Raw genomic sequence first — 26,680 nt, forward strand, 5'->3', positions numbered from 1 at the left:
ATACTAAATCATTTTAGATTCTAGGCTAAACAGAAAACTATTCAGAAAATACCTTCTGATACTTATTTTAAGATAAAATAATTTCAAGTGGAAGATGAAATGTCTTTTCGTGCTATATTTTTATTTTTTACTCTCAAAAGCTGAGGATATAACTTCTTGTGTAATTATGCTTACAAAGATAGAATATATAGATAGGTCTTATAATTTGAGCCAGCCATAGAGATAATCAGATTCCTTATATATTAAGTAACAACATATTACATAATAAGTTATATAGTAACAGGTCAGTTGATAGGAATACTGTAAAATATGCTTTTAAAAAAGTTAGCATATTTTCTTTCTTTGGAGCTAAATTTGTAATGGGATACTGAAATGAAAGTTTTAGTGGAAACACACAGATAGCAAAAGTACAGATGTTCCTACTATAATATGACATATACATTCCTGAGAAATTTCAGTTCTGAAAAACTGTACACTAAAAATAACATGGATTATGTGAAAAAATGGTATTGGGAAAGACCACTCAACACCTATGCAACTTTGTAACCAGAGCACAAACTAAACCAAGAATTGGCTCCTCTGGAAGTAACTTGGACAGGCCAGTCTGGCAGGTCTGGAGGCTGCCTCTGAGGACATTAAAGATGGACAAAAACAATCAAGTAGAAATGCTGGTTTGAGGGGCCCTGCAATAATGCATATAGAATTTATTGTTGAGACAGTAAGTCTGCTATTAAGGTGGGCATTGAAAGAAGAGCAAGCTACCGAGAGGCTACAGCAGTCCAAAGCAAGGGAGAGAGCCTCAGGTGCAAGTGCTCATTTTTAATAGTCCTAAGATAGAATGGAAAGGGCTGTATATGCACGAGCCAAAGGGAGGGCTTTTTTCTTTATTGCTGAAGGTCAGAATTCAACTTCTATAATTCTGGCACCTCTTACCCCAGAGAAGTTGTGTATGAAATGATAGAACGTCTATAGTATACTGATACCATTCTTCTGCCTCCCAATCACACATGATATAATTCACATTAAACAATCACATGTCGTAGAAAAACAATCTGTACTAGACCATATACAGACTTTATAAGGAGGTTGCCAAAACAGGCTATATAACTCTTAACTCCTCCCCGACACTGAGGTGTTGAGGGAGGCGTGAGAGTGAGTTCCCCTTTACCTCAGGTAAGAGAGGGGCGTGGAGTTCCTGTGTATGTCTCCTATCATTTAGTGGGTGGAGGTGGGGCTAGAGTAGACTTGTGTCTGACTCTTGTCTGGAAAGTCTAAAAGGCAAGGGACTCATATCAGTACCAGTCTGTTAAGAATGTTTTGATGTTTCTTACCTATTCTCCCTTCCCATTCTCCAAGTATGAAGAGGTAAGAAACTACATGGAGGTTGGGGAGAGAGGAGGGAGTTAGAAGAAACACAAAGTAGGGAATGGGAGAGGCCTACCAGTGCAGTAACAGAAAACCTGAAACTTTAAATCATGTTCAAAATTTGGACTGCTACCCAGGAGTACACATTTTGGTTTCTGATTTGAGAACTCTATACTATATGTTGGAACCTAAAGTAACTAGAGGGCTTTTACTTATAAAATAGTGACCAGAAAAGTGATGGGAATCCCTGAATTTTTTTCCAGGGCTCAGGAAAGAACTAGCCCCACTGAGTAAACTTAGCAATATTGTGGTAAAATTGCTTTAAGATTATATGTCATGCATTGTGTATGTTCAATGTAATAGTTAAAACTTTCATTTTTTCTTATTATTAAGGTAACACATACACACAGCAGATAATGTAAATAATGAACAACCATCCCCCCCAAAAAAAGATTAACAATTTCATTACACCAGCACAGCCATTGTTAATATCCTGGTGCATATTATTTTAATCTTGTTTTCCTTAACATAAGTATGTTTAACATAGCATAGCATATGCTTTCTTATGTTGATATTCATTTCACCAAGTAGTTAAATAGCTTTATTCTTTAATAAAATTCTTTCTTAGTGAGTGGAAGTTTCAATAAAAAGAAGAAAAGGTATTGCTTTGTGAAAGCAAATGCTTGAGCTATAGAAACCACTTCATTTGATTAAACAAAAAAGAATTTTTTAAAAAAGCAGAAACTTTAAAAAAAAAAAGTTTCAATAAAAAGAAGAAAAGGTATTGCTTTGTGAAAGCAAATGCTTGAGCTATAGAAACCACTTCATTTGATTAAATAAAAAAAGCAGAATTAACTGAGAGCCACAAAATACACATTTTGTTTGTTTCTAATTTGGAATAGCCACATAGAGTAGAATAACCAAATTTCCCTTATTGGGCAACATGTAGACAGTTCTGGTTGTCTAGAGAAGTGAGGCTGTGAGGATCTCAAATGTTTTGGCTTTGCCTTCCTTACCCAAAAAGGAATAAAGTATGTGCAAGAATTTATGATGCTGGGAATAAATCCAAGAACTAAAAATAAAACTGAATTTATAAAGCTCTCTTTTAAAATTCCACAACAATAAATTAGGTACTTACTGGACTATTAAGAATCATCAGGCACTGGTCAAAATGATGGTGTTCCATGATTGAATGGCAGTAAAGCTGGGCAAGTGGATGTTCACTTCTGAAAGTATTTTGTTGAAGAAAGGAAAAAAGATCAGTTTCCTTAATATGCCAGTTTATCAGTACAATTTTATTCCTGTTTAATTAAAAAAGAGGCTACTTCACAAAATTAATCAACTAACAATTTTCTCTCCTTTTACTGAGAAAAGTGTGAGGTAATCTCTGGGAAACAAATACAGAGTCAAATTGTTTTCAAATACCAATGTGACCATTGCCAGAGTAAAGTATGAACAATTTCATTGGTTTTAATACTGATTAAAATAGAAGTAAGGAGTAAAGACAAAAAAATTAATACCTCCAAACATGGAAAAAAACCCTCTGAAATAGTTGTACCAATTATATTTTTCAATTTCAAAACTGCAATTGATATAAAATCTGAAACAAATTCATGTTAGCTTTTCCTCTGAAATAATGTTCAGGCTAAAGGTCAGCTTATTCATGTGTGCCCACAAATAAGAAAAGGACTGACTGAGATGGAATTAACTGAGGTATGATTGATGAAAGGCAAGAAAAAGAGGGATAGTCGGTGCACATGCTCCCTTGGAAGGAAGGAAGGAAGGAAGGAAGGAAGGAGATGGCTGAGTTGGAAAGTTCCCCATGTGGGATCCAGGTCATTTTAGTGCAGAATATCCTGCTAGTTCTGCTAATTGAACTTGGTGAAGCAGTAGAGACCCTTTGGCTGAGTGAAGAGAAAGGAAAGGATATTATACTCAGTTCATTATATCTCTGAGACAGTCGCAAATAAAGCTTTAAAGCACGACAAGCACAATCCTCCACCTCATGTTTCTCATGACCCTTCACATGTGAATATTAAGCATAGTTTTCACTATCTCATCATAAGAAAAAGATGACGTTTCTGAAAGCCTCTATTCATAAAATTTATAGGAAAGGGGTTTGTGAATTGTAAAGCTCCATATACAAGTGTTGGATAATACAACTGATTTGTTATTTCTTCCTATTACTATCTGAATCATTATTTTACTTTGCATTTAATTTGTTGAAGATAGAGAAGCTACCTAAGACTGAAGAAATGTAATGTGGGGGAAAAATGGGTAAACTGAGAGAAACCTGAGGGAAAAAGAAAATAGTAAAGTGAAAATAAAGGTAAGAGGACAGATAATCTCATCTATTCTTATTGTTTAAAGTGTTGTCTATTTTGCTGATTTACCAATGTTACTGTTGTCCTAACCTTTCCCAAATTAATTCTTGCCCTTCTTGTCATCTTTGCTCCTTCCATATTTAGTGAGTTGGACTATGGATCAGCTTCTGTGCTCAGCATCAGAAAATGGGATGACAATGAACAGAGTAACACGAGTATATTTCTGAAAAAGGATGAACTTACTGGAAACAGGATTGCGTATGTATCGAGACTATGGGAGTTAGGAGACTACTGGGAAACTTCTAGTAATCTAAGTAAGAGAGAGCCTGGATTAGAGTGGTAGCAGCCCAAAGGAAGAGAAGCAGACATCTGAGAGCTGTTAAAGAGTAGATCAGATAGGAACTGGTAATGACTCCTCACTAGGAGTGGGATGAGGGAGATGAGGGGATGAGAGAGATAAAGGGAAAAAGTATGAATGTTAAACTTTTTGCCTTGGGATGCTGACCTCATTTACTGACACAGGAAAAGGGAGAAGATGATTAAAGATGGGGGATGAAGCAGGGGAACCTGACTAGCTGAATGTTGGATCTGTTCATTTTAAGGTGCCTGAAATAGACCCAAATGGATATAAATATCTGAACTCAGTTCTGGGCTGGAGATATGGATTTGGAATGCACCAACATGCAGATGGTAATCCTGGCATGTGAGTAGGTGAGATCATCCATGGAGATGGCCTATAATGAGAGCCTATAACATGTCAGGTAGTTTGCTTTAATTTTTTTTAGTTTATTATATTTAATTTTTACAATAACCCTGTGCAGGGCATTCCCATTTACCACATCAAAACCCTCAATCCCACCTCTTACTCATCCACTGATGTAGTGTCCAGTTTCATGCACGCTGTAACAGACTTCACGCAAGTACCAGTTAGAAGGTGTTTTGTCCCAGCCTACCTTTAATACCTCTCACTTCTGCCTTAGAGCTTTCTGACCCCACAGCTGGTGCCCAAAGGAATTTTCTCTGCACTCATACTTGTTCAACCTGAAAGTGTCAAAGAGTGAAGGCCTGTGGACCACCTTGGACCAGGGGGGTACAAAGACCTAGGGACAACTGCCTTTGTCTTGCCAGTCAACAGTTCTGGGTCTTATTTCATAAGACTCCTCAAAAGCGCCTGGGAAGACTAAGCACCAGTATGGGTGGACATCTGGATAACTCATCCCTCTACTGCCTTTCCTTTCTTCCCTGCTTCCTTCCCAGTTCTGCATTCCTGCTCCCTGGGGTCATATTCACAAATAACCTATATGCACACTGACTTTCATCTCAGGTTGTGTCTCCAGGGTAACCTCAGCTGAGACCTCTCTAAAGTTGCCACCTTTTTGCTTTCTAGACAATCAAAGGCTCAGTGAAAAATAATGTGCTCAAGGTTGATATAAATGGTAGAGCTGTCATTCAAGTATATCCTCTTCAACACATCACACTGTCTTAGGATACCAAAGTACTTTAAAGGCACACAGTATCCACTCATTGACCTACTTAGGGGCTGGACTACGAAATGCAATTAGGTGGATATAACACAAACAAGTTAGAACTTCAAACACACATTACATTTTTAGATGATGCAGAAGGGACTGTTTCACATTAGAGAAAATTCTTGGCTTGAGATAGATGAATGCAAACTGTGTTTGCCTTTACTTACATTCTAAAAATACAGATTTATGAATCCATAACAGAGTGACAAATGCCTCGAATTTCCTGTATATAAAAACATTCATGGAAACCAGTGTATTCTCTATCTGTTGCATTTTCCTCTTTCAAACACGAGGCTATGTGGCTTCTTTATTTAAGATTGCATCAGAAGGACCCATTTAAACCACCACTGCTACAGAATTTTGTTCTCACACTGCTGTCAGTGAGCACTAATGGAACAGCATACTCACTTTGCATTTTCCTCTGTTCTGCACAGTTGTTGGTCCATCTCTGACAGTAGTATTAGGATGTCCAATGCAGAAATCAGACCAATATTTTAGAAATAGAAAGCCTTAGAAATCTATAGAAGATGAAAGCCCCATGGGGGTGGGGAACCATATTGCTACCCCAGTCTTCCTATGTCACCAAGAACAAACAACGTCCTTGGTTCTGCTTCTTAGCCATATATATTACTCTGGGCTCAATTCTCTAACAACCTCTTTGTAACCTTCAATCCCATTTAGTTCTTTACTTCATCATTTCTCTTCAAATCATCACTATTGCCTTCTCCCAATCAACCTTTTTTTTTGCCTTCTCATTGTCTATAATCATATTCAATGACATAAATATTCATAATGATGATTCATTTCACCTTTTGATCTCAGAATTCTCTGACCTCCTTGACACTACTGATTATCTCTTTGCACATAATGATGGACAGGGCTCCGCTTCTTTGTTCCACAGCTACTAGGTTCTACTGGGCACAGTATTTTTGCCACTCCCTTTATTCACCACAGGACAAAGCAAGATCTTGAACTCCTGTCTGTTGCTAAGAACATTCCCCTGTGAAAATAGCTAAAACCTGTAGAGCATTTAACATGTGCCAGGAAATGTTCTAAGCACTTTACATCTATTTATACCCCTTTAATCCTTATGAAAATCCCAGAAGATAGGTATTTTCATTATTCCGTTATACAAAGAAGTAAACAGGGACATAGAGAAGTTTAATGACTTGCACAAGGTCACAGAGTAAGAGGAGAGAGAAGCCAAGATTTGAAGCTAGGCATCTGGCTCAAGTTGGCTCTTAACTACAATAACCATCACAGCCACTGCATGGTGGTATAAGGACTAAATGAACTAATATATAAAAAGTGCAAAAATGTTTCAAATGGCGTAAGGCTTATATAAAGTTTTAGCTTCTATTATTAGTATTTACTACTGACATAGGACTAATTGAATTTAACTTTCACTTTATTCATAGTCAGATCTCCAGGCTCTCAAGATCTCCAACCTGACCAGAGATCATCTCATTCATGTTTAAAATGGACTTTACCCAGTTTGAACTTCACACATGATTTTGTGCTGTGTGTAGTGCCCTTTTAGGTCTCTCAGATCCTGCTGACCCTCTATTCCCACTGTGCCAGACCATGACTTCAGCTCACTTCTGTCCTCTATTAGAGCAGAGAAGACAGTCATGGGATAGAACAAGTTCTCCCAGGACAAATATACAGTGTGATTGTGGCTACCAGGAGATTTTTTTCCCCCTGATTTTATTGCATCTCTAACCTTGAAAAAAACACTTCGCTTGATCATTTTACCACTTCTAACTACCACCCTATTTATTATCTTCTACTGGACTTATTGCCAAAACTCCCATAACCTCCATTCTTGCCATCCCTCTCTCTCAATGCACACATATACATATTTCCCAGCTCTTTCATTTTCATCAATGGCACCATCACTGTTCCAATTTCTTGGACCAGAAGTCATATCTCCTTCCTTCATGCTTATATATAACTAGCTGCTCATTATTAAATTAAAATTTTTTTTTCCTTCAGTCTCTTCCTCTCTCTAGCCAATATGTGATTTTTCAGCTTATACCTGACTTGCTGTAACAGCTTTCTAGTTGAGCTCTGTGGTTCTAATTTCTACCCATTCACCTAGTAGCTTACATTCAGACTTCCTTCCTAAAACTGTGTGTTTATTACACACTGCAGTGGCTCCTTTTTCCCACCCATATCAAATCTATAATGCACTGCTTAGTTTTATAACCCTGCGTCAAAAAGTTTCCATTTGTTCATTCTCTTCTTTTTCATTCCTAATCAGTGTGAACCTTCTAACTCTAGTCAAGCTAGCCATCACCACTATTCCAAGAACATGCTTACCTCATGGTGCTCCTGAAATATATTTATCCTTTCTCCTTTCTAAATCCTACCCACATTTTAAGACCAAGTTTAAGTCTCATTTCCTCCATTAACAATGGAGATGTACTACATCTGTCTTGACCAGTTTTCTCTGCTGAAGACTTACAGTCCATGCACTAAATGACTCAGGACTAGATACTTTCTTATAGTGATCACTATTACTTCATGAGACTATGACAATTCTTAATGGCAAGAATCACATTTTATACTTCTATCACTCTCTTTCTGCCTTGCAAAGGGCAAAAGCCCTAGTATAATAATTATTCATTATCTATCTGCCTAGAATATAACATAATTTCACTGCATTACTTATCAACACAAAACTTGAATCTAAGCAAATAAATGCGTCTACAACAGTCTTCTTATATTGAATGCAGACCTAATGCAGGTAATCTCTCTACATAACCCAAATGCTACAATTGTGTTTTCTCTAGTGGTTGTCTGCACTTTAGCTATTTTGTTCCTATTACTGCCTATTTTTAAAATAAGAATTCAGTATCTATCTGAGATCATTCTTTTTTTTTTTTGAGATGGAGTCTCGCTCTGCTGCCCAGGCTGGCATCAGTGCTGAGATCACAGCTCACCGCAACCTCTGCCTCCTGGGTTCAAGCGATTCTCCTGCCTCAGCCTTCCAAGTAGCTGGGACTACAGGCACCCGCCACCACACCCGGCTAATGTTTTTTGTATTTTTAGTAGAGACGGGGTTTCACCATATTGGCCAGGCTGGTCTCGAACTCCTGACCTCGTGATCCACCTGTCTCAGCCTCCCAAAGTGCTGGGATTACAGGCGTGAGCCACCGCGCCCAGCCCTCATTCTCTTCTTGATTCACCCAAGTGGGAGAAGTAAGCATGAGCAGTGAACTCTTCCCTCATATATGCCACTGGCATACCTGTAGAACTCCTCTACAATGGTAGTTTCCTAATCAGAGAAGGCATAAAATAATCAAATGATGACTCAAGGGGCAACTTCCTATTGAAGAAATATCTTCCTTCAAGGTAATTTCAGGGTAATTTTCTGAAAAGATGTTCAAGAATGAATGAGGAAAATCTCAGTTTCTAACTTTGCTACCACATGACCATTTTTTCTCTTTTTGATAAATTACTTTCATCTCTGTGCATTGTTTTATTTTTTGATTTTCTCTAACTATTAGTTTGAATATCTGATGAGGGCTGGACACAGTATACCTTTTTAGAAGATAGTACTTTACATGGGAATATTTATGGTACTCATAGTTTCCTGGGTCCCCTGGCTAAGAAAATTCTACTTTAAATATCACTCATTTACCAGCAAGGAAGGAAAAAAAAGAAAAATCCCTGGAAAATTCTTGGTTTCCTCTACTGAAACCACAGGGATGTAGGAAGAAATAAAAATCTTTGAAACTGCTTTAACTTTTTTTTTTTTTTTTTAAAGTTGAAGTCTGCTTTGTGGTGTGTTGTGTGAAAGCAAGATTCTGCAGTCAATGACTTTTTCCCAGGACGTTTTCTTTTTCTTTTTCTTTTTTTTTTTTTTTTTGGAGAAGATGACGTTTCTCCAGATGTTTTCGGGGTAATTATTTTTAAATAAACAAAGGAAAAAATAGTTGAGTGTTTTTTTTCACTCTAAAGCAGGGCAATATAGCATCTTAGAGCAATCCATACACTAATAATCCACATACCAAAAATATTATGTTCAGTGTAGCACATACTTATTCTGATCTTTAGGTTGTGCTGACTGTGGAGGGGCATACTATGTGGCTTGACTCTGTACTATACATCTTTTCATATCAGTGTCCCCTTTCATAATTATTCTGTGTCTATGTGAGGCTCAGGATTGCAATCACATGACAAAGCACAGGGGACAAAGGACATTTCACCCAGTCAGTTCTCCAAAACATGAGATTTTTCAAGAGGAAACAGCCAGACTCTGATACTCAGGCAAGAGCTTGCTATCTTTTCCCATCAAAGGTCAGCAGAGGACATGGTTGTTACATCACTACAATTCTTTCTACATGAAGTTTTCCGTTTATTTAGATAAGAAGAATGTGATTAGAGAGCTTTCTGAAATTCCCTCTAGATATCAGACATCTGGAATTTCCTTGAGAGATCTGTCCATTAGTTGAATCACTTGTGTACTTAAAAAATGCTCAGTAGTAAGAGGTCTTGCACTTAAAATGTAGACCTTTCAACTAAATTCCTATAAGAAAATAAAAATATCACAGTGGCTCAAACATTTGATGAAAAGTGATGTCACTTTTATCCTCTCATTTGTCATCTCAAATGCCACTTAAGTATGGCTCTTAAAGGAGCCTGAAACACTTGTCCTAACGGATAGTGTCTCACTCTCAAACTCAGCCAATGAGCAGACATCTGATGATGGTACATCTCTAGCATCTGCTTCTAATATTTAAGACTTAAATAGGTACCAAGCATTCTGCTTGGTATTGATGTGCACTATCTTTTACAACTATTATCTCCATTTTACAGATCAGGACATAATGGTATAAAGAAATTAGACAGAGGCCCAGTTTTCCAACAGAGTGCTATGTAGCTTCCACTAAGACCAAAAGCCTCCTTCTACTGAGCACTTAATAAGTATGTAGGGCCAAGCTAAGCACTTTTCAAATATTATCTTTTCTACTGCAGGGTGAAATGTTACCTTTTCTAAACTAGTCTTAATAGTTTTCTAAGGAAGCTGTTAAGCTGGATGTATATAAACTAAAGTAAAACTCCTGGTAATTATCTAATGAAATAAGATTCTCAACATAAATATGTTTTGAACTTCAGGGCTGAAAAATTATAAACATAATACTTAACCTGCATTATTTTTTCCATTTCCTTTAAATATAACCAGAGTATGTTATGGGACCTTGACCAATTGCAATTTTGTACCATCAAACTTTGCTGTGGCTTTAACTTAAAAAAAATACAGCCCTACAATTAAAAGAAAACATTTTCTTGCTTTACTGGGAAAGTCTTACCGCTGTATGTAAGAGTTATTCACACCACGGTGATCCAAATCGTGGCTTAGTGCAGCAATCAGCAATGCAAGTATCTCCAGGTCAGTCAGCTTGTTCTGCATGATCAAAGACATTGGAGGAAAGAGAGAACAAATATAATGTGGTGAAGAACATTATATTACCTCTTTTCAGTAATCTTTTTTTTCCCCTCAGTGCTTTACATACGTACTTCTCTGTAGTCACAAAGGACTAACCCTAGAATCCTATTCTTCAGGGAATCAGTTGTCCTTTGTCATTCAGCATGGGATCACCACAAATGTCACTTATCAACAGGAAAAGCTGAAATGCCTCAATAAATTAATAATCTGTCCACCTATAGTAAGTATTGCTAATTCTTAATTATTATGTGAAATAATCATAATAAACTTTAAATAATTGTTTTTTTCCTCTTTTAATTCCCTGCAGATTCTGTTCACTCTCTGCTATCAGTTGCTGTGTCCTTAAGGAATGCAGACAATGTTAATTCAAGCAAAACAATAGAAAGAAAATGATTTGAAATGAAAACTTGGCTTTAAAAAGTTACATAATATACTCTCAAGCTAAATATAGGTTATTTTTTAGTATCTGCTATGAGTATTATCATTAATACTGTTCCCCTTCATTAGCAAAAAAAAAAAAGTTAAAATTATCATCAGCTATATTTTCCTAGAACTCTCAGTACTCTAAATAGGTTTTACAACAAACACAAAAGTCATCATTTTGTTATTCCTCACAGAAAACAAGGATAGTTTTCAGTGTTGATAATCCTAATGACCTTCCCTACCCCAAAATAAGTTTACATGATTTCTTACACTGGTTGAGTATCCCTAATCTGAAATCCAAAATGCTTCCAAATCTGAAGCTCTTGGAGCACCAATAAGTCTCAAAGGAAATACTCATTGGAATATTTTGGATCTTCAGATTAGGTATATTCAACCAGTAAGTATAATGCAAATATTCCAAAGTCTGAAAAAAATCTGAAGTCCAAAATACTTCTTGTCCCATTTCGGATAAGGGATACTCAACCTACACATGTTTGCTAAGGTAGGAAAATACTACTATTGTATTTAATTTCACCTCACTTCTTTAATAACAATCACTTCTTTTAGATTTAGCCAGTTAAAATGTGCACACTATGAAAGTAGAGACAGAGAATAACATTTTAAGAATTTATTTACAACAAGAAAAAGGCAGGGAAGCTCTGAATTAAAAACAGTTATATGATGGATGCCTGGAATCACTTACCTAGAATAACTAGTCGATTCCCACTGAAGTTAGAATCTAAGGACAGAGATATGGATAAAATTTGGCCTGGAAAGGAACGAATTACTTGAACGTTTTCTGCATTGATCTTCCTTTTAAACAGTCTCTGGTCAATGTATATGAAACCAAAACCCTTTCTATGAAACAGTACTTACAAAATTTACTGAGTGCTCCAGAGAAAATGCAATAGGGACCCCTAACTTATCAATGAAGCAAGTTCAGGACTTAGGTGGTTTTTGAGGAATTCTACTATGAAGCAGGTTGAATGTGAACAAGAGAAATGTGATACTTTTTCTTAATAAGGCAGTGTTTTCCTCAGAAGGAAATATTTATTTGCCCAAAGACTATTTACGTGCAACATGAAGTTATTTTAAAGGTTTTCTAATATGCCATATATATCATATATGGAAGAAAATTAGCAACTAAGTAGTTTTGCCAGATTAGTCCTCTTTAATTAACAAAATATAACTTATTATGTAAGTGGCAGCAAATATTATTTTAAATCATTATCTGTGCACCTTAAAGTGAAATTGAAAGAATATGCTATAGATTTTACTACTAAGCAACAAAATGTATTAGACATATGAATGGCTCTAAAAAGTACCTGAATTTTGCCTGCTTTTAGAGCAGCAAACATGCACTGAGCTGTATTAAAGGCATGTCTCCAATTATGATAGGCAACATTCTTCCGATAATTCTTCTTAACACTTAAAATCCATCTGCAAAGAACCTTTAGGGAATAAAACATAAGTAGTAACAATAATTGCCAACATCTTCACACATTTACTATGTTCCAGACACTGTACAAGGCATTCACATTTAGCCTGATACTCCGATTTGGATCATCTTACAGACAAGAAAACTGACACTCAAGAGAGGTAACTTGCTGAAGGTCATATTGTTAGTTAGGGATGGGGCCAAAATTCTGACTTGAGCAATTTGACTTCACAGCCTACCATGTTAACCACCATGCTAATTAAATTGACATAAAACACAAGACATCCCTAAGAAGGGTATTTTTGGCAGGGTATAGGGCACTGAGTAGGTTTTTTTTTTTTAAAATAAAAGGTCCATGTGTCCATGTGCCATGTCCATGTGTCACCAACTAGGAGAGTCCAAAGGGTCACATAGGTATGAATTCACCATTAGAGAGCCATAAAAGTGGCCACTCTCAAGTTCTTCCCATGCTCTCATGTTGTATATCTGTGAAAGTATTTAGTGCAAGGCCCTGGGGGTGGACTAGTAACAAGGTATATAGCACATGTCCAAGGACAAATTGGAGCTACAAGACAATGCCATCATTAGCTCTTTGTCCGTTTAAATTATACTTATTCAGGTAGCTACTGCCTGGTTACAAAGAAGTAATTTAAAAAAAAAATATGTGCCAAATAAAGCCCTGGGGTCCATATAAAAAACACTTTAAAAGATGGCCGGGGGCAGGATAGACTTCAGCAAGTCTCAAGAGTTGGGTTTAATTCAACTTCTAAGTGGTGTATTAAATAAAATCCCCAGAGACTCATGGGCCCTAAACATGGTCTGTGTTAGCATCAGAATCTGCCTCTCTTCAAATCTGAGTGATTTACTCTACTTTTGGGGATTTGTAAAATAAATATCTGATTCTCCCTACGTGTATCACTGGAGTTGCTTCAAACACAAAGAACATTGCCCTGGGAAATGGAAAAAGTACCAGGGAAAAGAATGTTGCTTTGACAATATTCAACACAATACGATTAGCTACAGAAGTAGGCCAAAAACAAGGTTTCTTCATTGTTGGTAGAAACTGCTTATAAAGAACTTGGTAGGAAATCAGTGCTTCCATATCCTCCCTTTTCTTTTCAGGTCATTTTATTCCTGTCCTATTGCTCAGTTTACAGGAAATTCTGATAACAAAGAACCCTAATGTCTCCTAACCTTTTTACCCACTGAGTTTCCATATTTCAAGCGGAGGATTTCTGTGTGCCTAAGATTGAATGTGTTCACCCCAAGCATACTGCAGCTTCTTTCACCATTTTTTCATATCTGAATAGAGTCTGTCAGGAAGGTGATGAATGAATCTTACTGGGAGACTAATCTTACTCAGAGACTTTTAAGTAAGATCTATAAACTCTCTTTGATATGTTTAGAAAATATGTTGCAGAAAATTACTGGTGATTAATTAAAGCAGCAAGAAAAAAAAACAGGAAAACCCAGAAATTTAATCTTTGGATATATCTTTTTACTAATCATAAATGTACAGATATAATTAAATACATAATACCATATATTGTGAAACAATGACCAAAATGACTCTATGAAACATAATTCCTAATGGACTACTCTATTTTCCTTTTATTAAGACGGACCTAATAGAATTGGATAACCCAATGGACAAAGTAGTTAGTACCTATATTTAAGTACAGTTTTAGATTCTGTTAACCAGGATGTTCTCAATAGCATGCAAGAAAATTATGGTCATATCTGGTAAGTTCTCAGTGGATATGCTGGACACCATTAAAATTTGTAAGACAGTATTTTGTACAGGACCACTGAGTAGTTATTTGCAGTTTAGATGACTCTAGAGAGCATGTTCAATACGTTGAATCAGTCTCCAACAATTATGGAAGGTTTCCTGAGTGGTGAACTCAAGATGCCACCGGAGAAAAAGAAGAAACAGAAAACAGCTTAGCTCCTGCTTCAAGAAACTCAATCAGTAGTGAAAATAACAAAATTGCATATATAAAGGAAATAAGTAAATAAACATAAAATTGAGAGCAAGTTTATACATTGCCAAATAGCAACTGAAGCAGCATGAAGTCAAGCCTAGGGTTCTCTTACAAACAGATATTCTTGAGTCAGGCTCTGAAGAAATGTTTGTTGTGGCAGAGAGTGGAACAGACATTATTCAGGGAGGAATGAAATGTAAAAGATAGAAAGTGAAAATAAGCACAGCACATGCAGATTTGCTTGAGCAGAATGAAGAATCTGTTTCAGAGATCAGCAAGAGGCAATGGTTACAATCATTATAGGAAGTAACTAAAGATTTAGAAGCCATGCAGAGAACATGAAGATCTGTCTTTCAATATGAAATATTCTTAGTCACAACAGCTTCATGATGTTAATATCCTCTCTAGCATTAACATTTTAATTTCATCATCCTAAAATTATACTGACAATAATATCTGAAAGAAACAAAACAGAAGAGGCACTAAGGAAGGAAGGCCAGCCAGAATGATTGCAATGTTCAAGTTTGATGTTGGCCAGAATTAGAATAATAGTTATTCAACCAGAAAAGGTAGGAAAATGATGAATCAGACATTAAGAGGAAATATTTTCCTCATGGATAAAAACCCAACAACTGGTAAGAATAAAGATTTCTACAGAAACTTTGAGTGATTATCTTCATTACCTAACCCTCGAATGCTATCTAAAGGCCAAAGAGAAATAAATCAACTTTAATGAATTTCATTTAAAAGTACAAGAATCACATTCCTCTGCTCTAGCCAAGTCCTTTCAACAGAATCATTATTAGTTTCAAGAATGGGAGTACTCAGGAATGGAAAAGGATTTGAGATACTATATAGGTTTATAAAGTCCTGTAACTAGCAAGAAGCAGAAGTGAGATTCGCATAGAACTTCTGGCTCCAAATGAGATCTTCATCTCATCAATAGATATGGCTTTAAAAAATGAGCCTTATGACCTACTATTGAGAAATCTGATGAGTGATGTAACCAGTCAAACTTGGCCTAAGAATGGGATAACTGACATGGACTCCATACCTGTTTGTTAAACAGAATATTATAGATAAGTACATACATACACATGCATACAAATAGATAATCACAGATGCATGTATAATTCTCATAAGACTCCCATGGGGAGAATAATACCATTATCCCTAATAACAGAAAAGGAAACTGAGAATATGAGTGATTAATTGCCCAAGGAAAAAAGAGCTAACCGGTAGCAGAGGTATGACTCAAAAATCCATGATCTTTCTACTCTACCATGCTGTCTCAATTTCATTTGTAAAATGGGGATAACAGTAACCCCAGTAACAGCCTTTCTAGAGAACTTGTTGAAATAATTAAATGACATGATATCCCTTAATCAACACACTCTAACAGGAGTAAAGTAGTATTAGGTAAGAGCCTATGGACAATTGTTCTTTATTTTCACCTAAGAAAGGGTAACATAAACTTTGGTTAAATTCAGGAAGAACCACATTTGGGCCTCCAATAATGCCATAAATGACAATGTATTAATCTTAGCTATATTCACTCTTAGTTTTCATTTCTGTGAGGCCTTTGAGAGCAGGGACAACTCATCGCTGAAATGTGCACCTGGCATAGTCCTGAATTAATACAATGCTAAATAGTGGAGGCCTTCAAGATATTTAAATTTTCAGATAGGAAATCTGTACAAGGAGACTAGACATTCAACTGATGAGAAAAAAAGGCAAGATTACTGAATTCTTTTTTTCAAATAGTCCTTTCTGCTGCTGCTTATTCTTTGGTGCTATATATTATAATACATAGCCATTATGAAACAACAGAATTCCCTAGTTTCTCCAAACTGATATCAGAAGATATTTATTTAAGTTTTTCTATTTTCTGAGAAGTGAATAAGGTAAGCAACAGAGGTTAAAATCAGTTTTCATCTTCACCCATATGGGTGACCCTGTTCCAACTAAAAGCTTGGCCTCCCATCAGGCCCCTTTATTTCCTCCCTCATTTTCAAAGGAGTTCACTCTGCTTCAGTCCTTCCCTGTACACTATTGTTATAACCACTGCAATGAGATCATGCTACTTCTCTGCATTAAATTCCTGTGACTCACCATTGTTTTCAGGGTAAAATCCAAATTCATCTGTACGGCTTACAAGGTTCTGTATCATTTGCTTCTCACCTTCTACCATTGCTTCTCTTGCCATTCTTACCCCTCAACAGTACTCCTGGCCCTCACCCCCAATCTCTTCTGTCATGCCTTTGAACATCTTGCTCCTATTTTTAGGAACACTCTCCCTTAGTCTTCACCCTGATACTTGATACACGCTAAGAGCCCATTAAATGTCTTTTTGATAATGATAATTTTTCTTTAAAAGTCTCAGGTATATATTAGGTGACAGTATATTAATCACTAAAATGTAAAAATCCCTATTCCATATTTGCATTCAAAACCAATTCTCTCTCTTACATACACACACACACATAGACTTTTCCAAAGGACGTTGCTGCATTCCTACCTCATGTTTCATCTGGAAGTTCTGCACAAGGTTGAGGTCAGTAAACATCCGAATTGTACATAGTGCTGTTTCCAGATCAGACAGCTCAAAGTCACTGAAGCTAAAGTCAGTAATTTTAAGGGTCTGGGCAGATGGCACCACAGCAGCCTTAGGTAAGGAGAGAAGAAAAAAAAATAATGCTGTTAATTAAAGCAGCAGTGGTTCGTAAGGTTTTCTTGTTTTGCTGCAGAAAAATAGCATATTGTGGCTTTTTTTTGCTTTTTAATGAAAGACACTGGAAACCTTTTTGTACAGTGGCAACTCCACTCTCTGCATTTTTAAAGCTGAGCCACATAAGGGTAACTAATATGGTTCAAAGTAGGCTAAGTGGAGAAAAGGGAGTTGTCACCCTTAGACTGTACCTAGAACAGTGAACAACACTAAGAACTCTAGTGATCTGGCTCCTTTATACCTCCCCAGTCTTATTCACTCAAAAGAAATTTATAATTTATTGAGTAAATATTCTGGAACCATCCCAGTGCTCTGGGCTGCAAATCATCTGGTAAGAAGGGTAATGATAATGTTCTAAGCATTTTATGGTTAGTTCTCAGGACAACCTTATGAAGTGGACACTCTAGCTCCATTTTTCAAGTACAGGAACTTAAGCACAAAGAGGTTAATTTTCTTGCCAGTGGCAGCCCAGCTAGTTAAGGAATGAGGATGCCAGGCCTCCAGTCCAGGAAGACTATCCTGTGCCCAGACTAGCAGAACCTGCCTCCCACCATACTTGCCTCACACAAGCCTGATCATAAGAATCACCTGGGTGCCTATTAAAAAACATTCATTTGGACCAAGGAGCCCTGGCTCCCTCAGACTGAGCAGAGCGCACAGGCTTCTCTCCTAGATGTTTTGCTGGGCCCCGTGGAATGGGAATTTAAAGGAACCTCCACTCCTCTGCCCTTGGACCATTTACCCTGTCAGCACTTTGTTAACTGTTTTAGCTAGATCAGGCTCAGATTAACTGGACCAACGGAGGCCTTTACGTGGTTTGAAGTAGAGGGAAGAAAAATTAAGAAATTTCAGCCAGGTTCTCAAACCCCTTAAGTTTCCTGTGAGTATCTGAGATAGCACTACTTTGCTTTTGGGAAGTCAAAAGGTCAAAATAATAAAATCTTACAGAGCAATCTAAAGTAGATTTCCCTACAAATCTGAAGGCACTTGCACATTCTCCTTTTTACTCTGGACTTCAGATTTCACTTACATATACCAGACTTGTTTAAACTTTCCATGAATGTCACCCTCTTCATTCAAGCTAAGAATTTTTTCCCAAGACCAAAACTGACCAGAAAATATGCATTCTGTTAAGTCAATTCCATAGGCTAATGTGTGGGCCAAAATAGGGGAAGAAACAAAGATTTAAAATGTTTAGATGAAGGGCTTAGTTGTTTATACCAGCGTCCAACATCAGAGATGGAGCGGTAACTCAAGTTTGGGAAGTGTGGAGGTGGGAAAAAGCCCACCTTTTAACTCAAAGCAGATAACAGCTGCTTTCCTTAAAATGCAGTGCAATGGACAGGAGAACAGATGTTTTTTCCTTAGGGCATCATTATTCTTACAGCAGGAAGTTTTCTTTCTTTCCTTCCACAAAGAACATTCTAAAAGCTACAGGATAGAAGCCAGCACAGCTTGTGCCTCTTTCCATTATCTACTGTAATTCCCAATCTCTCTCTCTACTAAGAGAAAAGAATCTTTTCTTTTGCTTGTTTGGTCACACCACACTACAACTCAAACATTCTGAGCTGACACAGTGGGGACATGCAAACATTTTCCATAAGAGCCTTGTGGTCAGTGATATACAGGTTCAGAATTGTGGGATCTATTATTAACAAGCCATGAGAAGTCAGAAATCCTTTCAAGCTCTTGTACTCTGCTTCTTTGACCATCACTTTCTGTTTAACTTAGAAAGGCTTGGGATAAAGGTGATTTTAAGTAAAACATAATTACCTATTATTTTTACTTATCACGTTGTAGGATAAAATATTGTACATTTTACTAATAGCAGGAAATAAATTTACTAATAGTAGGGAATAAAGTGTGTGGTATTTCTGGCATAGGATGTATATACAGTTCCAGATTTTCACAGTTTCTTGTTTTAGTGACTTTTATTCATTAGAATTAGCAAAATGAGATTTCTGAGTTTGATTTTCTTCAGGGGATTTTATTATTGCATTACGGTTTTGAAGCCTAACAGAAAGAACATATTTTAAAGAGTCTGTAAAACAATAAGGTACTATAAATATAAATATGTATATGTATTTTTATGGTTGGGTAATCCAATTCAAAACCACTGGAACTGTGATACCACCTAATACCACCCAATATTGCTTATTTATATGAGAGCACAATGTCTCTGAATTCTTGGACAAAACAGTTTAGATATTAGTGTTTAATTCAAATATGGTTAAGCTCTTACAGGACTATGGTTTTAATGTCAAATTAACCAAATATGGAATGCAAAAAAATAAAAAAACAAAGCTCATTGGGTTAAAGATTCAATCTGACAAACAATTTGATGGTATATGTATTCTTCTGGGTTCTTCAATTGTATCTGCCACTCAAACTAATAAAGAAACTAGTTGGCCTCTAGTGACTCTTTAAAGGAATTATATCATAAGTCTTTTTATGATCCTTTTCTAATACCATGGCCCTCTTTTCACCATTCTTGCAAAAATTAAAAATAAAAAAAAATTCAACTCTGGACATGAAAAGTCACTAAGAGTAGAACGAGAGTTAATCTTTGAGTGCAGGAATGTCTTGAGTTAAAGCAGTAGTCAGAGTTATAAAAATATTTTAATTTTGCAGTGACCTGAAAACTAATTGTTCTAAATACCATCTGACTGATAAGGAGCTAAATAGTAAACTGATGTCCAGCTGACAAAATGCTAGATCAGCTACCATATTTACATTTCAGCATGAGATGATGATCACAAACAGAAACTTAAAAGCAAGGTGAAGGGGGGGTGCTAGTCCAGATGTTCCACTGACTTTGTCACCCTGAACAAGATGTTCAACCTCTCTGCCTGCTTTTTTGAATGTGTAAAAGAAGGAAGTCGGAGTAGACTATCTTTAAGGTTTAACATTCTCTGATATATTAATACATTTATCTCTGTATCCACAGGGCTCAAGCACCTCTTACTGCCTCTTCACTCTGGAACCAAATGCCATACTGTAAGTGGCATCTAGATCTTGCCAGTGACTTTCCTGTACAGGGCCTAAACTCAATCTCTAGTTTTCTCAGCATTTAAGGTACATGGATGGGGGCACCTTGGCAGTTATGATTATGTTGTATTTTTCATGCTCGATTCCATACACATCACTTTGGTCCTGCTTCCTCACAGGTAGGAGGAGGGATATGTCACAGCTCCTGGCTTAAATGGAGGACTCTAGCCTCTACTGGGTTAAAGTAGTGGAGGGTTAGACTCAATATGTGGTAGCCTCTCTTCTTATTGCAATAATGTTCTAAATTTTAAAAACTGACTTTTCTGAAATTGTCATTTTTTTTTTCAGGGATGGGGGAGGTGTCTATATATTTGCCATCTGTTTTTAAGGTTAATTAATAATCTCTCACAAGAGAGAAAAAGAAGGCTCTCTTCCAGGCCTCTTTGTTTCTTCTCTGCCTAGAATGCATATTCCCATGTTTTCACATAGCTAATTCTTTAACTTTTTTTATGTCTCAGCTGCGTCAGGGAAACATTCACTAGTCCTTGTGATAGCAAGGCTCCATGAACATCTGTTTCAACCTTTTTTCTAGTGAGTCTTAATCTTCTGAGTAGGCTAGACAGCTAACAAAAATACATTTCCTTGACTCCCTTGCAACTAGGGTTCCAGATAGATTTGGTTTCGGCAATGAGGCAAACTTGAGTGAGACTTGAATTTCAAACTAATGTAGTGACACATGGGAAACTCATTATTTTGGGGGGACGCGACTCTAGAGGGAATACTGCAGTCCTGCAGCTTGCGGTTCTGCTAGCAGCTTTCTGACTCTGGCCTATGTACGTAGAGGTTTCCATAGTGAGTCAGAACAGCAATTTTGTTCTAGGACTTATTCCTGGGATGACTTACCTACCCTTTACAATGATTTGAAAGTACTTAGTTAAATTCTTTTCTGCTTAAAATAGCTACAGTGGTTCCTACTACCTGCAATTGAACCCTGTTGATGCTCTATTTTGCAGCAAAAGCATGTGTAGGCAACAGACTCTCAAAAGTTTGGATATTTGACCTGATGAGTTTGAAGGCAGAGGGGATCCGTTTCCATTAGAGCAGTGGTTCTCAAAGTTAAGTTCCTGGACCAGCAGCATCAGCATCTGGGAACTTGTTAAAAATGCAAATTCTTGGGTCCCAACACAGACCTACTGAATCAGAAACCCTGGGAGTGGGCTCAGCAATCTGTGTTACAAAAACCTTCCAGGTGATTCTGATGAATGCTGAAATTTGAGAACCACTGCATTAGGGATAGGTTATTGGTAGCAAATAGTAGTTAACAGTCATTTTAAGTGAACAGTTTAGAACAAAATGCCTTTTTGTGGACCCCGTGGTGACTGCCATATCACAGTGTGATGGGCAGAAACTGTAAGTGGGTTGGCTGCTTCTTGCTGTGTCAGAGAGATTAAAGAAAGAAAATGAAGGGCTCTGGGCTTTAAATTTTTGGCTCAAATAATGGTCTGAAAACTAGGGAAGTTTTATGGCTTTCCTAAAACAGCCTATTTCTTGTAGCACTGATGTAGCCAAAACCCAAGTGTAGTCTTATCCTACAGGTTGGTGAATTACAGTGTAGGTTGAAATCACAGACTTGCCACATCTCCTATGTGAAAGTTAAAGCACTGATTAGGAAGGAGTGGAGCACCAAGAAATGGAATTGAGACATATGAAAAGATCTGGATAATGACATGTATCTCAGACCATTCACTCTAGAAATATGTTTCTATGTAATTTCACAATGTTTTATACTTTACAGTCCTACCTCTATTTCCTAATTGTAAATATACAAATTGTATAATTATCTTATATATGACTTTTTATTCATTGTTATATTTGGAGCACCTAATATAATGCCTGCATAGAATAGGAGTTAAATATTGAATGAATAAATAAATGGGTTTTTAAATCACCTAGTACCTAATCAGTTTCTCCATATTATGCAGAACTATTTCATATAAATTTAATTTGGCATAGAGCTATAGTATAGTAGTCATATTAGTAAAGAACTATACTATGGCAGAAACAACCAATATGTTGTGGTACATGCCTTTTTCTCTTAAAGTTCAATTATTCAATTTATTTTCTTTTGAAAAATTTTTAATGATAATTGAGTTTCTTCGTCCATCTGCACAACAAATACTCCATTGCTGTAATTTTAAAAAATCAGTTACAGCTTGTCTTAATAATCATTAAGATTTGATTCTCTCACTTCCAACAACACTGAAAACCCAGGATGAGAAAGCAGTGACCAAAAAGTTTTCCAATTTTTAGCTGCTTTCGTAGGAAGTTACTGAAAATGGTGAATTCGAGATTGCTTCCCGTAAGTAAAGAACTGGTTATACATTATGAATAAAAGGTTTACACTTTTTTGTGCTTACAAAATATGACATATTTTCCCCCAGTAAGCTTTCCACCTACCTAATTCAACTTAAGCTAATTTAAACATGAGTGTATAATTTCTTTTTTTTTCTTTTTTCTTGAGATGGAGTCTCACTCTGTCATCCAGACTGGAGTGCAGTGGCACGATCTTGGCTCACTGCAACCTCCACCTCCCAAGTTCAAGGGATTCTCCTGCCTCAGCATCCTGAGTAGCTGCGACTACAGGTGATGCCACCACGCTAGCTAATTTTTTGTATTTTCAGTAGAGACAGGGTTTCACCATGTTGGCCAGGCTGGTCTCATACTCCTGAGCTCAAGGATCTGTCCACCTTGGCCTCCCAAAGTGTTGGGATTACAGGCGTGAGCCACTATGCCTGGCCAAAAAAATGAGTGTATAATTTTTTGAGTGCTTATTATTGGAATGGCTAGTGCAAAAAGGCTTGGAACATCATAGGAACATAAAGATTTCAATGGTATTGCTACTAGATATTGAAAATTGACGTTCCCTCCCCCACCTATTGCCACTATGAGCAATAACTAATACTTAATGGAGCAAATGTACCAGGAACACATTCGCTCTGATTCTGTGAGGTAAATTATTTTATTATCCTAATTTTGCAGAGAAAGAAACTGAAGCACAAATAAGTCACATATTTGCCTGAGATCACACACCTGGAATTTCAACCTAGGTATTGCTCTCTCTCTAGTACCCAATGCTCTCCATCTTGCTACAGTCACAAATATGAAAGCTGACAATGAAAACGTTATCTCAGTGTCCCTCAACATGGCTGGCTCTATCACCAGTTTGTAGGCTGTTTTATATATTTAATCAACTCTCAAATTATTTCTAGTTTCTTAATCATTTTAAGGGAAAAGAAAGCAAAATCTTATTAAATTTATTGAAGGAGCTTGATCTGTGTTTCTTTTTCCTTCATCCTAGATTATAGGCTTTCTAAAAGTCTGGGTTTTCCAGAATCCATTCATTGATTCATTCATTGATTCAATAATTCGACAAAACACATAAACCAAGTTCATGTTAAGCAATCACTAAATGACAGCTATTATTATTATCACCAAGAACTAACAGCCTGAAGGGAAAGATAGATACATAAATGAAATACATATTTTTTAAGTGGAATAACAGAAGGAAGTATGTTAGTAGCTTGCCCAAGTGATCCCTAACAACACAATGACAGAGAATGTGAGTCCACATTTTACTTTTTTCATTACAGAGAATCTTTCCTGAGCTTTATCAATGCCTCACTTAAGACAAATGACAGCCCTTCTTTTGTTAAACTTTTTATCATTATAATGACCATTCACACAACAAAAGGGACATACTTGTGTCCCTTTTACACAAGTATAGAGAGTGCCTTTTTGTTTATTCAATAGAGAAGAAACTTTATAGAAAATAATACATTTATAAAATGTATGGTCTCCTTGAAGACCATAAAGTATGTGTTTGTAGAAAATAATATACTTGGGTAAAGTAAATATAATGATCATTTAAAAATTATTACGTTTCTAATTTTTAGTGGATGCCTCATGAGAAAGGTCTATATTTAGGCTACAGCAAAGTCTCTGGTAACTTCAGCAGAAAATAAAGACATGTGGCTACATGGCTACGCAATTTGCTCAATTGTGTAATCTTTGTACAAAAAAAGGTCATACTGCTATCAAAGGCATTCTGCTTGCCTTAGGTCTGAAGCGTGAAATCTTAAGAGCCAAAATAAAAATTACGGAAACTGGAAACAATTCCTAATAGTCAACTGCTAAGAAAAGAAAAGGCTCTTTATTCAGAAAGTTATTTATTAAAGTAGTGTGAAAAGAACGGCAGTGACAGAACTTGGTCTTTCATAAAATGTCAAATTCTTCCAGTTAGCCTCAGTGTTGTATAAAGGTATTTTGTTATATTGCTCCTTGGTATTTATTCAATATTAATGGTCCACAGGAAAAAAGGTTTCAATCTCAATAATCCATTTTTAAAGAAATTATTTTTATTAGATATTTGATGGGTTATATCAGTGGCTGTAAGGAGACAGTTCCTGTCAGGTGTTTTAAGCCCTTCTTATCAGCTCTGACCACCACCCCTATCTCACAGGATACTTCTTAATGGAGAGCAGTTTAATTCCAGGTCTTTGAATAAAGCCACCTTGACAGCTGCCACATTACACCTTATGGAAGACCATTATCTCTTTTCTCCACTTTCCACATGCACAAGAGGGGTGTTTTTAAAGAAGAAACCACACAATTAGTTTATAAGGCTTTTAGAATTTATCTTTTTCCAAGAGAGAAGTGAATCCAAAGACAGATAAGAAAGAAGACTACTTTTAAAACAGGAATGAGTATGAAACTCAGTAAATCTTGCAGACAGTAAAGAAGTGAATCAAGCACAGTGGGACTGGACTAGTATATTTTCTTTAATAACAGCATCAACATGTTATATGATTTTTCCTTTTTTTCTAACATTATATAAGTGAATCCCTTTAAATCTCAATAAGAAAGAGGCACCGACTATAGAAAGTTTTATAATGTGCTTATAGTTTTTCAAAATCATATAGAAAGCATGTTAAGATTCTGATATAATATGCATACATTTATAAGAAAACTTTTAGAGTAAATTTATGATTGCAATTGGGAATAATATACACAGATCTGATTACCATCTTGGTTATTGAGTTCCAAATAAAAAAAATGATACTAAAACTATGGTGTTTAGAACTATACACAGTAGTTAGTAAAGAAGAAGCTCAAGAATGGTGCCCTCATACTTTGGAGCTAAGCTTATCATTGGAAGTAACCCACTAGTAAAATCAAATCAAAACAGACAAGATTAGCTTGTCACATGAAGGCAGGAAGAATCAAACAGAAAATCTAGTAAGTCTTGCCAATGTGAAAAACATGTAGCCCAGTTAATGTTACATACGTCTACAAAAATCAATGTCTCAATCAATGGTGTACAGAAAGTCCAAAGTATTGTTTCAGAGGATTTCTAGGACTGTTTGAGGAAGATGATGCCTTGGGGCTTCCCAACCACTGAGTTGTGGACTGGTACCCGACCATGGCTGGTTAGGAACCAGGCCACACAGCAGGAGGTGGTGAGCAGTGGGAGTTAGAATTACTCCCTGAGCTCCACCTCCTGTCAGATCAGTGACAGCATTAGATTCTCATAGGAGCATGAGAACTGTACATGCGAGGGATCTTGGTTGCATGCTCCTTATGAGAATCTAATGCCTGATGATCTGAGGTGAAACAGTTTCATCCCAAAGCTATTCCCATACCCACTATGTCTCCATTCTGCCCGCCCCCCAACCCAACCCCTGGAAAAATTGTCTTCCACAAAATCAGTCACTGGTGCCAAAAAGGTTGGGTACCGCTGCCTTACTGGATGCCATAGGTAATTAAAGTTCAGTGATAGTGGTTATCAAGATAGTAGGGCCAGTACTTCTTTGTTAAATTATCTGCTCAAAATTTTTCCATTTATAATCTGGCCATCTATACAGAGTTTTTAAAAAGTGAAGGAATATGATGGTCATCTTGACATAAGGAACTTGATCAGTGCCATAACACTGACTTAGGCATCAGAGATTTGGGTCAGGTACCTGGCTCCGCCCCTTACTGCTGTCACCTGCAGCAATCACACACATGCGTGATCAAGACAGGGTCATCGGAAGTTTTTGGCTCTGAAAGGTTAAGGTCAAGATGAGGAAAATTCTGGCCTAAGAAATCCTGCCTAAATGGTCAGCTAAGCTATAAGGACTGAACTGAAACAGCACTGACTCTGTGACAAAAATGAGAAGCTATTTTATAAAACCAAACCCTAGTATACATTTTTCTGTTCTAACAAGAAAGGAAGGCTGCCGGGTCTGACCCACAGACCCTGACAGAGTGACAGATGAGAAAATGCACTCTGACACAGATATCCAATGAAAGAGCAGGCTAGGGGACCAGGTAACCCACAGAAAGAGTTGTAGCAGCTGCAGCCCTGACAAGCTGGGGCTGCAGGCATTTATTTAGTACAGATTTA

At 36.8% G+C, this 26,680-nt stretch overlaps 2 protein-coding genes across 15 annotated transcripts in view; one reads left to right on the plus strand and one right to left on the minus strand.

The window, feature by feature from the left end:
• Window positions 1-26,680, plus strand: part of LOC129035560 (zinc finger protein 283-like) — a 112,732-nt gene that overhangs the window by 69,561 nt on the left and 16,491 nt on the right. For 4 of the 11 annotated variants that reach the window (XR_010126109.1, XR_010126112.1, XR_010126114.1 and 1 more), the window contains 4 exons: window positions 3,594-3,694; window positions 3,834-3,947; window positions 4,292-10,893; window positions 20,195-22,878. Coding sequence is in view for 1 of the 11 variants with exons in the window: in XM_054486075.2 (XP_054342050.1) it covers window positions 4,350-4,392; window positions 20,195-20,244; window positions 22,757-22,878 (215 nt within the window). In the remaining 10 variants the exon portion in view is untranslated. The other 7 variants (XR_010126107.1, XR_010126113.1, XR_010126108.1 and 4 more) reach the window with 7 other exon arrangements.
• Window positions 1-26,680, minus strand: part of PDE5A (phosphodiesterase 5A) — a 134,009-nt gene that overhangs the window by 14,316 nt on the left and 93,013 nt on the right. For 3 of the 4 annotated variants that reach the window (XM_054486069.2, XM_054486071.2, XM_054486070.2), the window contains exons 12-15: window positions 17,038-17,184; window positions 12,422-12,547; window positions 10,537-10,631; window positions 2,504-2,591 (exon numbers count right to left, since the gene is read on the minus strand). In XM_054486069.2, coding sequence (XP_054342044.1) covers window positions 2,504-2,591; window positions 10,537-10,631; window positions 12,422-12,547; window positions 17,038-17,184 — 456 coding nt within the window. The remainder of the gene's footprint in view (window positions 1-2,503; window positions 2,592-10,536; window positions 10,632-12,421; window positions 12,548-17,037; window positions 17,185-26,680) is intronic. The other variant, XM_063664062.1, reaches the window with a different exon arrangement.

Source organism: Pongo pygmaeus, chromosome 3 (genome assembly GCF_028885625.2).
Source record: "Pongo pygmaeus isolate AG05252 chromosome 3, NHGRI_mPonPyg2-v2.0_pri, whole genome shotgun sequence".
In the NCBI taxonomy this organism is placed as follows: domain Eukaryota; kingdom Metazoa; phylum Chordata; class Mammalia; order Primates; family Hominidae; genus Pongo; species Pongo pygmaeus.